Raw genomic sequence first — 15,791 nt, 5'->3', positions numbered from 1 at the left:
ATCAGCCTAAAGTGGCCAGCTAATAGATGTCTAACCACAGCTCTAAGTCCCTATCTAAAAATAGCTTATATCATTTTGTAGACCTCAGTTAAGGGATCAGAGTACGACTGCAGTACATGCATTTGAAAGTTATTTCATCTTAACATCACCACACTTAACATTTTTATTATCAATGAAAGTTTAATGAAGTTACACTATGCATAAATTCCAGCTACTTCCTCAAGAGGAATGTAAAAGTAGAGCATTTTTTTTTACATCAATAAACTGAAATTTTTGAAGTTCATCTTGGTGTGCGGACTTGCAGTTAATGCCATTTATATTACAGTATCTTACAAATAAAGAACCTCAGTGGAAAACTGAAATGCTAGAAATACTGACACATTGAGGAACAGTGGCCAAAAATGTAACTGAGATTTTGCAAAAGCAAGCACAAATAAAATTACAAAGAAAGGAAACAATTAAAAAGTCACAGATTGTTTATTCTTTCATTATTATAACAAACATTACTGTACAAACAGTACAAAATTCTACAAACAATACACTAAAAATTAAGCAATTATCACACAGGTATTTCCTGAAATTTAAGACATTAATTATTCACTATTCTTCCCATTGTCTGATCTAAACCTTCTAAGGCAACACTATCTTTGGTTTCTCTTACAGCAAAATAACAGGCAACTTTTAGAAGACTAGTAACTTTAATACTATTTAAGAGATTTCAGTTTTGTGCATTATTCTCAATACATCACCCACGGTAAAGCTATGCCAGACTTAGCAATCACATATTATCTTTACCTTTACAACAAACATTTAAAGATACTTCGTTAAGGAGAGATACAAGAACAAAATAAGAGTAAAGGTAAAAGAAGTCAGCAAATAAGCAGCTGGCAGACTGAGGATTAGAAATGTTTACGTATGGTGCATAAACATACACAAAAGCCAGAAGATTACATCAGAGGAGTTGGAGATTGAAAAAAACAAAATTCAAGGGTCAGTAATTTTGTTTTACTGGAGCAATAACAGCTTGTCAGTCACAGCCTAGAAATGATTCTAAGGTTTAAGTACCAGGAAGTGGCAAGGACACTCTATTATCCTGACCATTCCTAACTAAGGATACAAAAAAATGCTATGAAAAGTACTGCTTCTGAACTGGAAAAATAAAAGAAAAAAAGAGTAATTCTCAAAATCCAAACCAAAATCAAGGATTCAAAATTGGTGGTGAAGCTTGGGGTTCTTTTTTTTAACCTTACTGTTCCTGTGGCTTACTTGTCCATCTGTAAAATGGAGAAATATTACCTGGCCACTTCTGAGTGTTATTAGGAATTCTCTCTCCGCTACAGGCTTTAAATACTGCACACTAAATAAAACCCTAGAGTCACCCAGGAGCTAAAGACTTTAAAAGAAAATATTAAATAAGATGCACTGAATGAGAAAGGTACACTGTGGAGAAAAATAAAGGAAACAGTATGTCACCACGTAACTCCAGACTTTACCACCATGTGCAGTGCCCAGAAAGGCTGGTATATGCCTGTGTGCCCCAAGAGCATTTCATGGAACTTCAGACAGGCAGAGCAATGTTTTGTAAATCTACTTTCCAGATAGAGGCACTATTTATCCAGATTTTTTTCTTGTTAATTTTCAACCAGTATATAGCACAGGGGGATATAACTAAGGATGGTCAGGTAACTGTTGTTCTTGCACCCACAAATCTATGGATTCTGCACACTGCAATCCTAGTTCTTTACTTTTGTACCTCAGTAACATCTAAAAGCACCAATTAAAGGTCAGCATCACATACACATGTAAGCTGAAAAGCTAATCCCTGCACAAAAGATTTAATAGTTGAAGTATAAAGCAAACAGAAGGAAATCGATGCAAGAAACAGACGACAAGAACAGAATTATCAAAAAATAATACCGGATATACATAGCAGAAGTACAGCAGCTGAGACATGCTCACGTTTTGCCAGGTTTTGCAAGAGAAGAGAACAGCATGGAAGCTTTGTGGATTTGCATACAGAGCTCTCTTCCAAGCAAGAGAGACAGCACTAGAGAAAGCACTGAAATGACAAATGACAAAGACTACCATAGCAGGCGAAGGACAAGCAAGAGATGATGATGTGACATCCCATCAGATGACAGGCAAAATGGGAACAAGCCGAACTAGTATCTGATGTAACAAAATATAACGTCAGCAGGAGCTGCAAAAAGACAGGTAATATAATCAAAGCAACAAGGCAACAGATGACCTTTATACCACCTTTCTAAACATATTTAAAGAGAATGTTATGGCATGAAAAAATGAGAGCATGTATCAGATTTTTAACTTCAGACATTACAAGGAAAGGCTAGAACTTGCAGATTTTGGAAAAGCATCCGCTTTCTGTAGTCTTAGTTGACAGCACTCATCTACAACTACAGAATTCTCTGAAAAAACAGAGAAAGATAACTAATTTCACATGTTCCAACTATCTTGACGATTGCTGACAGATAGCATTGTTTTAATCATGTAGGTTTTCCCCCAGAGAAGCGTAAAAGCTTCAAATTATTTTTCTTTTAATTGATTCCCTAGAAATTTCATGATCTTAGGTGATTGACTGATTTAAACTTCAGAAGGTCATACCTCTTTAAAAAGCTTAGTAGGTACTGCAATGGCCTTTTCTTCCTCCAGATAGGATGCCCAACACCATGCTTGCCTTCCTTTAGAGGGTACAGCTGTAAATAAGCACACAATAGCAAAAGAATTCTGTAACTGTTGACTTCTGAAGAAAAAAAAAACACTTTGAAGTTTATAACACACCTATCTCAAATCTACATTTTATTAAATGCATTCATGGTGTTTCTCAGGACTTATTTCAGGAAAAAAAAGTAGCTCTGTGGGTTTAATGGCACCAGGAATATGAAGGTTCCTGGTTTGTACAGAAAGGTTTCCAGCAGTTCAAATTTCAATTAGTTACAAGAAAAAGCTCTTTCAGGTGACAAGAACAACGTACAAAGTCTTGCCCCCTGTCCCTTTTCCCTTATTGCTCATAAGAAGCATTAAGATATACAATTTGCAAATGCGTAAAAAGATCAGTTCAAATCACAAGGTAGCTCAATATTTTAAATTTTTTTTCCGAGAATTTCTTTTCCTGGAAAGCATTTTCAACTGGATAGCACTGGTGGCATGTTTTTTTAATCACAGTTGAAACTCTTTACTCTTTAACAGTATTCAGAATGTTTCTAACCTACTCCATTACTTTGTAGTTTGATGGTTTTGGGTGCAGAGGCAGTGATTTAACAGTAATTTCTCCAAGCCATTAAAACTGCCATCAGTGCTCTTTTCTCCCATCATGTCATCAGCATATGACAGAAACATCCAGTTTCAGGTTTGCTCATATCGTATGAACACTCGCATACACTTGCATAGTAATTGTAATATTGGCTACAGTCCATCCTAATATTGGCTGCAGTCACATCAGTGAGAAACAATTTTTAGGCCTTGAAAATAAGGCACTAACTGCACTAGCAAAAGCCAGGAACTTCAAAAACAGATGGCTTGTGAGGCTGGCCATGTATGTATCTACTTTCGTACACCTCCAGTCTGCTCTACTGATCTTCACCTAAAATGCCTCCTCCACACAGGCAGCTTAGCATTTCAGACCATAAGCTCATGCTGCCAGGAGGATTCCTCACAGTCCACAGTATCATTCTGGGCTGATCCTGACTGTGGGCTACTCACAAGAGAAATAAGCCCCTTAAGTAACAGTCTGGCTAAGCATTTTTATGATCAAAACACGAACCATAACAATAGTGATGCTACACTCTCCTGAAGAAAGCTGATAATGTAACCAAAAGATAACAAATTTCAGAATGATAGCGATCGCTCAACACTATTAAAGCACATTCATTTTATTTGTGATTTACTCAGTTTTTATCTATTCCATTTAAGAGATGTGTTCTCAGCACAATAATACAAAGTTATGTGCTTGGTTCTGAATATAAATTGGTCTTTTATACCAGATTGCTTGTGCTGAACTGGCATTTTCCCAAATAAAAAAAAACGGAAGAAATGTGTACAGATCATTCTGTCAGTGAACAGCAGATATTTCCATAGAGCATCGGCTTTGTGTTTGTATCTCACACACTTCTTATGACTTCAGCTTTGGAAACAACTGTAGAAATAATATTTATACTTCAGGAGTAATTCTATCTCAGGAGGGGGATCTTCCATAACTTTCGTATGTTGCATCTTCAAACAGTATTTCATCTGCCTAGTGTGCAGCAGAGCTACTTGGAGCTCTGTGCTGATTAGTGGCCCGGCAACTTCTGGTAATGGCTCCCAGTCTATCATAAGAAACACTTTGGAGGGCAAGATGTAGGTTTGTGCTTGGTGTACCACTGAGGCATAATAGCTGCTGATTCTTCGATTCTTCCTAGAAGTATTTATCATACAAATAGCTTGAAAAAACAGCACTCATTTAAAATATGTTTTATTATGTCGCTTGATGCAGCATATGTCCCTTTGGACTGATTATAGCAATTATTCCTAAACAGTTCCATAAATGTGTCTATTTCCAGCACATACTGTAGATACAAAATTGATCCCCAAGGAAACAAAAGTAAACTTTCACTTCTGCTTAATACATGTCTTTCAACATCTGGGAACTCAATGGGCCTGATTCCCTTTAATACCGGCGCTCTTTAGAGGGATGAAAAAAAAACCTAAAATGTGCATCAATTACATTTACACTCACTATATCCTCTTCCACGCTGCCAGAGGTATATAAACTGGCTCTTTGTAAAAAGTAATCAATCTCCAAGTGATGGGTTTTTTTCCCGGTTTTCAGTTTGCGCTCTCAGTTCTTCAAACCTTAAAACTTAATTGCTATAACTAACACTGGCACTCTCTTTTTACAGAATTGAAAAAAACATACTCAATAGGGAATACAAATTCAGTGAAACAATGCCGGCAATTCACAGTAAGAGATGGATATTACCCAAAGAATTGATAGTTAAGATTTTTGTTTCATAAGCTAACTTACTTTGTTTCAAAACTGTTATCTCCCCTTTTCTTTTTCTCCTGGCTCTCTGTGAGACTCTCAAGATCCTTCCTTCAGGTTTGTCCTCCTAAGTTAAAAAAGAGTACAGTAACCTCATTAGTTCAGGAGTCTAGTACAATACAAATGGAGACACCCAAGGTTTAACTGTGACTTCATTTAAACGGCTACTGACATAGCCCTCCACTACCTCGAACCAACCTGCAGATGTCTAATAAAAACAAAGCGAGCCATCAGTGACAAATCACAGCAAACACGGTGAAAATGACAGACAGGACTCACAACACCTGGCACTCAGCCAGCCAGCCTTGTCTAAGCCAGGGACAGATCACGAAGCCTTCGGCAGGGCTGGCTGAGCCAGTGATAAATAGCAGTATCTTCGATATGTTCATGTGTCCAAAATAATTCAAAGGAAAACCTCTCACAGCTTTAGTCCTCCTTTTTCAAATGTACAATGCCTTTACTAAATATAAATTTTTTTTTAATTTCTATTTTTATTTATTTCACTGTTTAACAGTTTTTTTAGCACCTGAATAGATGAACAGAATAAGTACTCATTTGGGAGGGCAGATGCATGGAGGCAAAGAAGGTGTCCCCTGACTTTTGCCTAAGATACTGCTATACAGAGAGCTACGAATTCTCTTCTGACAACTCTAGTGTCTTCAGCCTTTTGACAATTCGGCAGTTGCAGAGCTCTCCCCTTCTCCCTCAAAACTGTGCTCCTCCCAGCAGTGTCACAGCTATTGGGAAGAAAACAAATATTACACGAAAACAAACATTATGGGAAGGTATTGTGATAAGTTTATTCTAAAACGAAGAATAAATCCAACAGGAAAAAAACAAAAGGTGCCCCAAAGCACGTTACACTGCAACACAAAACAAAACCAAATCTTTAGCTATGATTTTCTAAGGCAAATTACACTAAGAAAATCAAAAGCATTCTCTTCTTAACTGTAATGTAGCTTTCTTTGTAAATAAATTATTGGTCTATAGTCATTTATTCATGTGCAGAGTTACAAAGTAGCAGGTGTTGGGAAATATGTACTCCTATTTTTCTATGCTGAAGACATAGCAGGTCCAGGTTAGTACCATTTTTCCTTTACGTTCTTTTTGTTCTGTTCTTAAAAAAGGAGGGAAAAGAGATAAAAGCCAGCTCTTATCAGCTCATTGTCAATAATTACAACTCATTGATGAGGTATAATTAAACTGGTAAGTGAACCAACTATTTATTGTGCCTCTGATAGACTGATGCCGTCACTTCTCTTTGTAGACTGATTAAGTTGCTGACATTGCAATATAAGGCAAAACTCCCACCGAAATACTTGCAGGAAGGGGTTTATGATGCATACTAACAGTTTCATCAGGATGCTCTTTCTTCTCCCCATTATCCCTGGACTCTTCTTTGAGAGGTAACTTTGCTTTTCTTTTCCGAATGCCTTTGGAATCATCTTCCCCATTGCATTCCACGCTGGGCTTTTCCTCCTTTGGTTCTCTATTACAAGAGTAACACAATGACACAAAGCCAATATTATTTCACTTCTCATATTCATAAAACAAGTAAAAAGCGAGTAAATCTGAAGGTCAAGTGTTTGTAGGTCCCAGGGTATTATACCAAATGTATTCTTAGAAATACTACTGAAAATCACATCTGTCAAAAGAATTAATCTGAAAGACACACAATAGCAACTGCAAAAGGAAAGCTATCAGCTTACGCTGAACACGTTCTACATGTTTTAAACAGTGTGTCTTTTCCCATCTACCATCAAGTCTCACGGAGAAGCAAACTGTGAAATGTTTAGGACTGCAGGGCAGTTTACAGAAAGAAAGGAAAAGGTAGTTGTTAAGACTGACAAATCCAGTTGGAGAAAGCTGGTATGTGACTGCACAAATTGCTAAACAAACAAGCAGATCAGAAAACTTTGAAGCAATTAGCTAAAAATGAAGGAAAATGCACAAAATCATAGATGTTAAAAACTGCCACAATGCAGTAATATGCAATACAGAATGGATATACTAACACAAACCTTCTTTTATGACGAGATGAACTGCACTAGCTGAAAGAAAAGGAACTGAGAAACTACAGTATGCTCATGTTTTCACTCACTGTCATCTACAACACAGCTCTTGCACTTAATTATAATTAACTTACCACACCAACCATCTCATTACAGATTATCTTAATTCCAATGATTATGAAATAGGGTGGGAGTCTGACACTGATTCATGTATCCCATAGACTGTTTTACCGCTTGCATCTGACAGCAGAACACAGCGCACTCTGAGCAAAAGAGACTGCCTCCAACATCAGTGTTAGACGAAACCAAACATTGTGAATGCGTTTACATGAAAAACAGTGGAAGAACATTATAAACCGATGGAGACTCACGAAAACATGGCTGCTTAACATCTCCCTTTGCCCCACCATTAACGTTTTATCCCACCACTTTTATCTCATGTTGCATTTATGCCAAATCCTTTGTTTCTATGCTTTATAATAGCACCTACTTGTTTTTTACTTGCTGGGCACATTTCTGGCTGCAAAATTTCCCTTCAGGAACAAAATCTTCTACGGTACCATAGCAGTAACAGTTTTCACAGAAAACAAGTCCATCCATTTTTGCAGTTTCCTTCAACCTTGTGGGGATCCCTGTCTTTTCTGAAAAGGCTGCACAATGAAAAAAGTAACTGCACTTAGGTAGAGGTGATACATTTCTAACCATCCTTAGCAGGCCTTGCCAAGCAAACACAAAAACAGAAGTCACACCACTCTTGTTAGAATGAAAAACTGCAAGTTAGTGTCTCTATGGGTCCGTATTCCTGGCAAGCAAGCTGGGTTTTCATATTGCAACACGAGAGAGAGGAATCCACCAATTTCATGCTTCTGTCGTCAGTGGCACATCGACACTGCTTGTTGTGGCTACTCATGGAAAGAGTGAATTTTGTGACAGGCACCGCGCTGACTGCCCACAGAGTCATCACTGCATGGAGTCCATCACCTCATCTCCTGCTGACATGCCTCATTTTTGACCTATATGTAGGGTCATTTGGGAAAAAGGTTTGGGGGAAAGTGATCTTTCAATAGGTGAATTTATTTCTGGAAGTAAATCACTTGACTACATTCTACAGTCTCTCACATCAGTAGCTATTGCTCAACCTGCCTAAGGTCTATCAGAAGTAAAAAATCACTAATTTGTAACAAAGAAATTTTCAAAACCTAAGTTACTTACTCATCCTAAGCTGCAATTTCCCCACAAGAGGCATGTTGCCTAGGAGAGGATGCCATTTCTTTCACTTAGAGGCAAGTACGAAGCACTGTCAAGTTCTCCAGCTTCTAGAGCAGGTTGTTGACTTTGCACCCCCCCAAAAGGCAAATTTTCAAGTCACAAACTGTTTCTTTCGCTTGAGCACTGTACTGTCTTTGAAAGCGGAGTCAAATGAACTCTTGCGTGCAGACTATCTGCACTAGAAGAATATATAATTGACATGCTATATTTACACTCCAGCCTCATTAGTGGTTCAAAACAGCTATTTCCTCTCACAATGGAAAACTTTAGCAATATTTTTATCTTTGGGTAGCATTAGATTAATCAAGGACAGTGTAAGGTAGTAGTAGTAGGATGCTTACTTGGTATGTTTGTGTCCATAAACACACTTTAATTCAGTAGCAACATTATTTTTTTTTAGGTTTACAGGCCCTAGGGGATGAAGTTGTACGCTTTACTGCAGGTAACTGTGATCTCTCTCAATCTAAGGAGAGAACCTGTTGTGCTACTATGCTATTACACTGTTGCCACTCTCACCACAGATTTGAATCTTGAATACTATCACTGCCTTGGAGACAGACCTACAGAACAGAGTCGCTGTGGTCTGAAGCTTCAGACCTCACAGCTGAGGCCCAAACTACTTTCCCACTGGTGTAAAGGTTTCACCTATTCACAAAAGTCACATGGCAATTAAGATTTAATGGTGGGGGAGTAGCAAAGGAAAACTTTCACTGACTTTGCTTATCTGATGATTATTAAACCAGAATTTTGAAGTCCACTTTTCAAAGGACTTCCAGAATGTGTATTTTATAACAAAATTGATAAAATGTAGTATCCACAAGGAAAAAAAACTAGGTAGTTGTAAGTAATCGCAAAACCAGTTGTGATACTCTCTTTCATGCTATATCATCATTGCTGGAGTCAGTGTATCAAAATTTTCAGAATTTATAAACCAACTTTCCTTGAACAAAAAAGAATTCCTTACATCAGAATTTTAAATCCAGGAAACACCTTATTTGGTAGACAGATACTACAGCCATTAGAATTTCATCATTCAAGATAAACATAAATGGTCACTACACACTGATTTTAATACTATAAAAAAGCATAGTCAGCAGGAGCAAGGCAACAGTGCAGACATACATTGACATTGGTGATAGCAGCTGAGCAGCAGCCAGTACCATGTGAAGGCAGTTTACAATGCGCGGTACTTCGGTCACAAATGAACTGTAGGCAGTTAGTAAAGTCTGTGGGCAGCCTCGAGAACCAGCTCCACAAAAATGTCGTCTAAAAAATTCTCAGTAATTTAAAGGAAGAATTTGACTACTTTGCAAATTAAATAGAGGCAAAATACTGATTCTTAACTTAGAAAAAATTACTGTTAGAAAAAATTGTGGCTGTAATTGAACTTCAGATGTTTAACAGTGGAATTATTTCCTTTTAACTTAAAATGCATTTATTTTCATACTTATTCACAGACCAAGAAACAGGTAACATCATCAGAGATTATGTTAAAAAGCAAATAAGTTTTTTTTTTTTGGGGGGGGGGAGGCAATCTTTAAGAAAAAATGATATATTAAACAAAATACAGTCTACCACAGAAAATGTTTACCGCCTCTTAACTGACCTTCTTGAGCAGTTGGAACCATCCAGGTTGTGGTAGCAGTTGCCTTTTTAACACTTTCCATCTCAGTTTCATCTGTAATCACTTCCAGGGCCCCAAACTCATTCACTCTAAACTGTAAGACAAAACAAATGGCATAAAGTATAGCAAAAATGTACTAATCCTCTTACGGTGTCTTCTATTCACCAGGATAGTTTTTACATGGTGTCTTCTCCATATTACCTAATTTCTACGTGTTTCTGCTTATCCCCAAGGAATTGGAAACAAGCCTTTCTTGTTTCTATCAAGCAAGATGCAAACTCATTTGTTATCTAAAAATATTAATTTGCAATAGATATTGATACAGATGCCTCCACATGCAGATCAATATCTAACTTACACACAAGAATCAAAAAATCAGTAACAGAAATTCATGGGAAAATCTCCTAACCATACGCTTTTCATTGCCACCAAAATAACACACTCCAGTCACTCCAGTATTTTTGTCAAGGAAAAGGGAACTGAACGTCAAATACAAATGCTTCACAGAGTACAGAAATTTCAGCATCCTCCGAAAACACAGTACTTCTCCGCTGTAAAGTGCACATAAACAAACATCTCAAGGCAGTTTATGAGCTGTTTAATTACACGCTGAACGTGATATTACTGTCAGCCAGAAGCAAGGCTCAACAATACCCCACATGCTGTGCTTACACAGGAGCACCGGGAGTTATATCCACCCTGCTGCCAGCAGAAAAGCATCTTCCAAATGCCGTAATGATTACAGCGCTACCAGACGAAAACAAACTTCAGCTTCGCAGTCACTACGCGGTTTGCAGGCCCAGCCGGTCACACGGGTTGAACTCAAGGCAGCGTTTTGTCCCTGATCGTCTGCTCTGAACAGCGAAGGGGTGTAACTCTCCGAGCTTTGCCACAGAGGACAGGTCTCTAGCAGTGAGGTACTCTCACCAACGGAGATCAACAGGAAAAATTATACACGAGAGAGTCTCTCAAAGCTCCCCAGCACCCATCTGCGAGAATATTCCTTCAGGGCAGTAGCACGAAGCCTGTTTCTGTTTCTCCGGTCAGGCAACTTTACCTTGGGAAAATGAGAAGGGGAACAATTGCCTGGCACTACACTCATCTCCTCTACACTCATCTGCCTCCGGAGGCTGCAGGATGAATCACTCCCACTTACTTTGGACCCTGCTATGGTATAGTACCAAAAATAAGCCATTCTGACTGAAAGCAAAGGTGAGCCCCATGATGTACATACCACAACAGTGTGCTTTCACTAATACAGTCCTTCCAGCCTCAGCATTTGCAAAGAGCAACCAGGTCTTAAGGAATGCGAGCAGCTCAGAAATAATAAGCTGTGGGGAGGGAGAGGAAGAACAGGAGGACCTCACACAGTTGTACGACTTCTGGAGCCAAGATTTTTACCTGCGATCAGCTTTGCTCACAACAGATACATAAGAGTGGACAAACTGTCGATAAATCCATCTGGATTGAAAGACCAGGAGTTCAGCTTTGAAAGGCAACCAAATGCACTAACACCATGTGCTCACACTCCAGTTTGTAGACAGACATTCACACTGTTCGACCCAAAGCAAAGCAGTGGAGTTACCATTCGGAAGAGGATCTTTGTGTCTTACGGCTGACTTACGTGCCCAGCCTGGTTCCTATTTTGGTTAAGCTCATTTTTGCTACAGGTGCTTTGCTGCCTCTGCAATGGATGGATGCCAGAGGGAAAACCTTCCTTGCTTCCAAGAGCTCTAACTCTCAAACAGCTGGCTCAGCAAGCAGGCTGCAAGCGCAGACTGAAACACAGTGCTGCAGCCCACCAATCAACAGGTCACAGCGAGGTTACTAACCAACTTCTGGAAACACTCTCCTGCACCTTCCTACAACATCAGCCGCAATACACATACACCAAATATAACACCTGGGATATTTAGAATCATAGAATCATTAAGGTTGGAAAAGACCTCTAAGATCATCGAGTCCAACCGACAACCCAACACCACCATGCCCACTAAACCATGTCCCTAAGCGCCTCATCTACACGTCTTTTAAATACTTCCAGGGATGGTGATTCCACCACTTCCCTGGGCAGCCTGTTCCAAGGCCTGACCACTCTTTCAGTAAAGAAATTTCTCCTAATATCCAATCCAAACCTCCCTTGGCACAACTTGAGGCCATTTCCTCTCATCCTATCGCTTGTTACTTGGGAGAAGAGACCAACACCCACCTCACTACAACCTCCTTTCAGGTAGTTGTAGAGTGCGATGAGGTCTCCCCTCAGCCTCCTCTTCTCCAGGCTAAACAACCCCAGTTCCCTCAGCCGCTCCTCATAAGACTTGTGCTCCAGGCCCTTCACCAGCTTCGTTGCCCTCCTCTGGACACGCTCCAGCACCTCCATGTCCTTCTTGTAGTGAGGGGCCCAAAACTGAACACAGGATTTGAGGTGCGGCCTCACCAGTGCCGAGTACAGGGGCACGATCACCTCCCTGCTCCTGCTGGCCACACTATTTCTGATACAGGCCAGGATGCCATTGGCCTTCTTGGCCACCTGGGCACACTGCTGGCTCATGTTCAGCCGGCTGTCAACCAGCACCTCCAGGTTCTTCTCCAACAGGCAGCTTTCCAGCCACTCTTCCCCAAGCCTGTGGCGTTGCATGGGGTTGTTGTGGCCCAAGTGCAGGACCCGGCACTTGGCCTTGTTGAACCTCACACAGTTGGCCTCGGCCCATCGATCCAGCCTGTCCAGGTCCCTCTGCAGAGCCTTCCTACCCTCGAGCAGATCAACACTCCCGCCCAACTTGGTGTCGTCTGCAAACTTACTGAGGGAGCACTCGATCCCCTCGTCCAGATCATTGATAAAGATATTGAACAGGACCGGCCCCAAAACTGAGCCCTGGGGAACACCGCTCGTGACCGGCCGCCAACTGGATTTAACTCTGTTCACCACAAGTCTCTGGGCTCGGCCGTCCAGCCAGTTTTTTGCCCAGCGAAGAGTGTACCTGTCTAAGCCATGAGCCGCCAGCTTCTCTAGGAGAATGCTGTGGGAGACAGTGTCAAAGGCTTTACTGAAGTCCAGGTAGACCACATCCACAGCCTTTCCCTCACCCACTGGGTGGGTCACCTGGTCATAGAAGGAGACCAGGTTGGACAAGCAGGACCTGCCTTCCATGAACCTGTGCTGGCTGGGCCTGATCCCCTGGTTGTCCTGCACATGGCTCGTGAGCGCCCTCAAAACGAACCGCTCCATAATCTTCCCCGGCACCAAGGTCAGGCTGACCGGTCTGTAGTTCCCCGCATCCTCCTTCCGGCCCTTCTTGTAGATGGGCGTCACATTGGCAAGCCTCCAGTCGTCTGGGACCTCCCCAGTTAACCAGGACTGCTGGTAAATGATGGAGAGCAATTTCTGCATGATCCGATCGATGTTCAGCCCTGACACTACACATACGTTCCTCCTCCACCGGGTCCTCCCATAATACGCAAGGAGGTCACCCTAGCCGGTGCAGTGGCCCGCCAGCCCTTCTGGCTTCAGAGGGCTGACTGACGGGCATCAAATGATGAAAGACAGACGACTGCAGGGAAGGCTGCTCCCAGCTACCCTTTCACTGGAGGTTCTTCACGGCAGTGAGAGCCGAACCATTAAGGAAGCAGAGCTCTTCAACAGCCAGGCCACCATGCTAAGATGGGCTCAGTGATGGGGAGTAACCACTTGCCTTAGAAGGCAGGAGTGACAACGCTCCTGGGCCAGCTGCCTCGTCTGACATCTCTATCTCCTGTTTTTGCCCACAGCCTCGCCTCTATCAGCGTCAGAGGCCTCCAGCTCCTCTTTGGACGCAAACTTGAAGCAGGTATGTCTGCTTTCACTCACTGCTTCCCCAGCTACAGCTTCAGCATTACTGTGCACGCTGAGCTCTCCATAGCTGACCGGAAAAATGCCTCAGACCGGGGAAGGCGTACTCTGGTTTTAGCTGGGGAGGAAAAGCAACAAAAAACTTGTGACAGAGGTTAATTGCTTAAAAACAGGATAAATAGATGTACAAAGCAGCATGCTGGACAAAGCCATCACAGGATAAGAGCTGCCAGAGCAACATGCCAACTAGTGTCTACTGTTGGAAGCACGACAAAAAGGGATCTAGATTAATGGTGGTTTATGTGTCCACGAAAAAATTCAACACTTTCATAAGCCTCTTCTACTTAGAAAGTAGGCAACAAAAAAACTAAAGGTAAAGGTTCTGTCATAATATTTCCTCTATTTTTGGTGATCCAAGCTAAAATACAGTAAGAGCAGTCCTCCCATATACTTCCCTAAGTGTCTTGACAGTCTGAAAGTTCACAGCATGTGGTACAGAGGGAAGGAAACAGTGCCGTTGAGCTAACTTCTGAGGATGGATCTGTAGCCTTCTGAGAAGTAAAAACTTGGTTTTAAGTCACAAAACTCCTTAAGTAGATATATAAATTTGCATTGGATGAAGGATTTTCTTTAAACCTTCATTAAAGCAAACAGTAAAATTCCCATTGACAGAAACAAAGTCAGGCCATTATCAAGTACTTTTTAAATAATCTCACAAAGAAGCCCGATTTTTTTGTCACTTCAATGTTTAAAAGACAATAAATTATAAAGCTTGTTGGGTATGAATTTAATCCACTTGACTTTTGTCAAATGCCTGTTTGCAAATTTTAAGTTACCTCTTAAGAAGATAATTCTCTATCCCACCCAATGGAACCACTGATCTTAAAAGACCAAAAGGCAAAGAAGAAGAAGAGAAAGAAATCTCAACAGCTTTCATGAGTGAATCCACAGCAGGATAAATGAAATAAATATAACATTTGGATAGAAAATTTAACTTTCAAAGTTTCATGTACAGGTGAGCAACAAGGGCAAAAATACAGATTTTCAAGTTACTGCAGTTCTTTTAACACGAATATATCATAAATTGGCAGGATGAGTCCAACTGTTAGTGGCTAAGTATACAACACAGAACTTACTTAGCTGCCTTGTTTAGGAGTTTCCACAAAGATCAAAAGAGAATTAAACAGCAGCTTCCATCTAAACATCATTAGAGATTCCTTCCACTCAGAACTGAGATACATTTTCACATTCTCGCAAATGATGCCCTGATATACCAGGACTTCAGCTTGTATGACTGTTAATTTAATCCCCAGGAACATTTTAATATTCATTCAACAAATAAAGAACACATTGAGGGAAACCAAGGCTTAAATAAATAATAATCAAACATTATAAATACTTTCTGAACCATTTCTGTCTGTCCACATGCTAAGTTCTTCTACAGGGATCAAAATTACCATCAATAAACATTTTTTAAAAAATTAAAATTGCATTAAAATTTACACAGGACTGGAACAAGTATTGTAAGTCATTGAGACGAAGCCTTTGTTTATTGCAGGCAATAGTATCACACAAAGTATTTCATGTTTCAGCTGCAATGGAGAAGCGCCTAGATTTTCTGTTACCAGTGCCCCTACTGAAAGTCCATTCCTGAATTTCCTTCTCGAAAAGCCTTCTTCTAACTTTTCATTTACATCTATTCATAATCAGTTTATACCCATTTGTTCTTAACCCCACATTACCCTATGGATTACATAGCTCTAGTTCCCTCGCACTTACTCTCTGGGTATACATTTGAAGGAAGGAATTATGTGCCCCCAGACTTAATTTTATTAGGCTAAGCACAAGCTCCTTCTATTCTTCTTGTGAAAATGGTGCTCCACCTTCTTGATCAGCCCGTCGTTCTTTGCCCACCATGTGCTGGGCTCAACCATGGAAAATTACTTTTTCTCAGTGAACATGACTAAGCATAACACCGCAGCTGGACTTCTGCTGTCCCTCCTCCAATGGCTTCCC

At 40.5% G+C, this 15,791-nt stretch overlaps 1 protein-coding gene across 4 annotated transcripts in view; it reads right to left on the bottom strand.

Moving 5' to 3' along the window:
* The window catches only part of L3MBTL3 (L3MBTL histone methyl-lysine binding protein 3), an 86,893-nt gene that overhangs the window by 52,475 nt on the left and 18,627 nt on the right, over positions 1–15,791 (bottom strand). For all 4 annotated transcript variants that reach the window (XM_075145813.1, XM_075145816.1, XM_075145817.1 and 1 more), the window contains exons 3-7: positions 9,929–10,040; positions 7,544–7,703; positions 6,392–6,530; positions 5,024–5,108; positions 2,623–2,714 (exon numbers count right to left, since the gene is read on the bottom strand). In XM_075145813.1, the coding sequence (XP_075001914.1) occupies positions 2,623–2,714; positions 5,024–5,108; positions 6,392–6,530; positions 7,544–7,703; positions 9,929–10,040 (588 nt within the window). The remainder of the gene's footprint in view (positions 1–2,622; positions 2,715–5,023; positions 5,109–6,391; positions 6,531–7,543; positions 7,704–9,928; positions 10,041–15,791) is intronic.

The sequence above is a fragment of the Calonectris borealis genome, chromosome 3, assembly GCF_964195595.1.
Source record: "Calonectris borealis chromosome 3, bCalBor7.hap1.2, whole genome shotgun sequence".
In the NCBI taxonomy this organism is placed as follows: Eukaryota; Metazoa; Chordata; class Aves; order Procellariiformes; family Procellariidae; genus Calonectris; species Calonectris borealis.
This window is presented reverse-complemented; position numbering and strand designations above follow the sequence as displayed.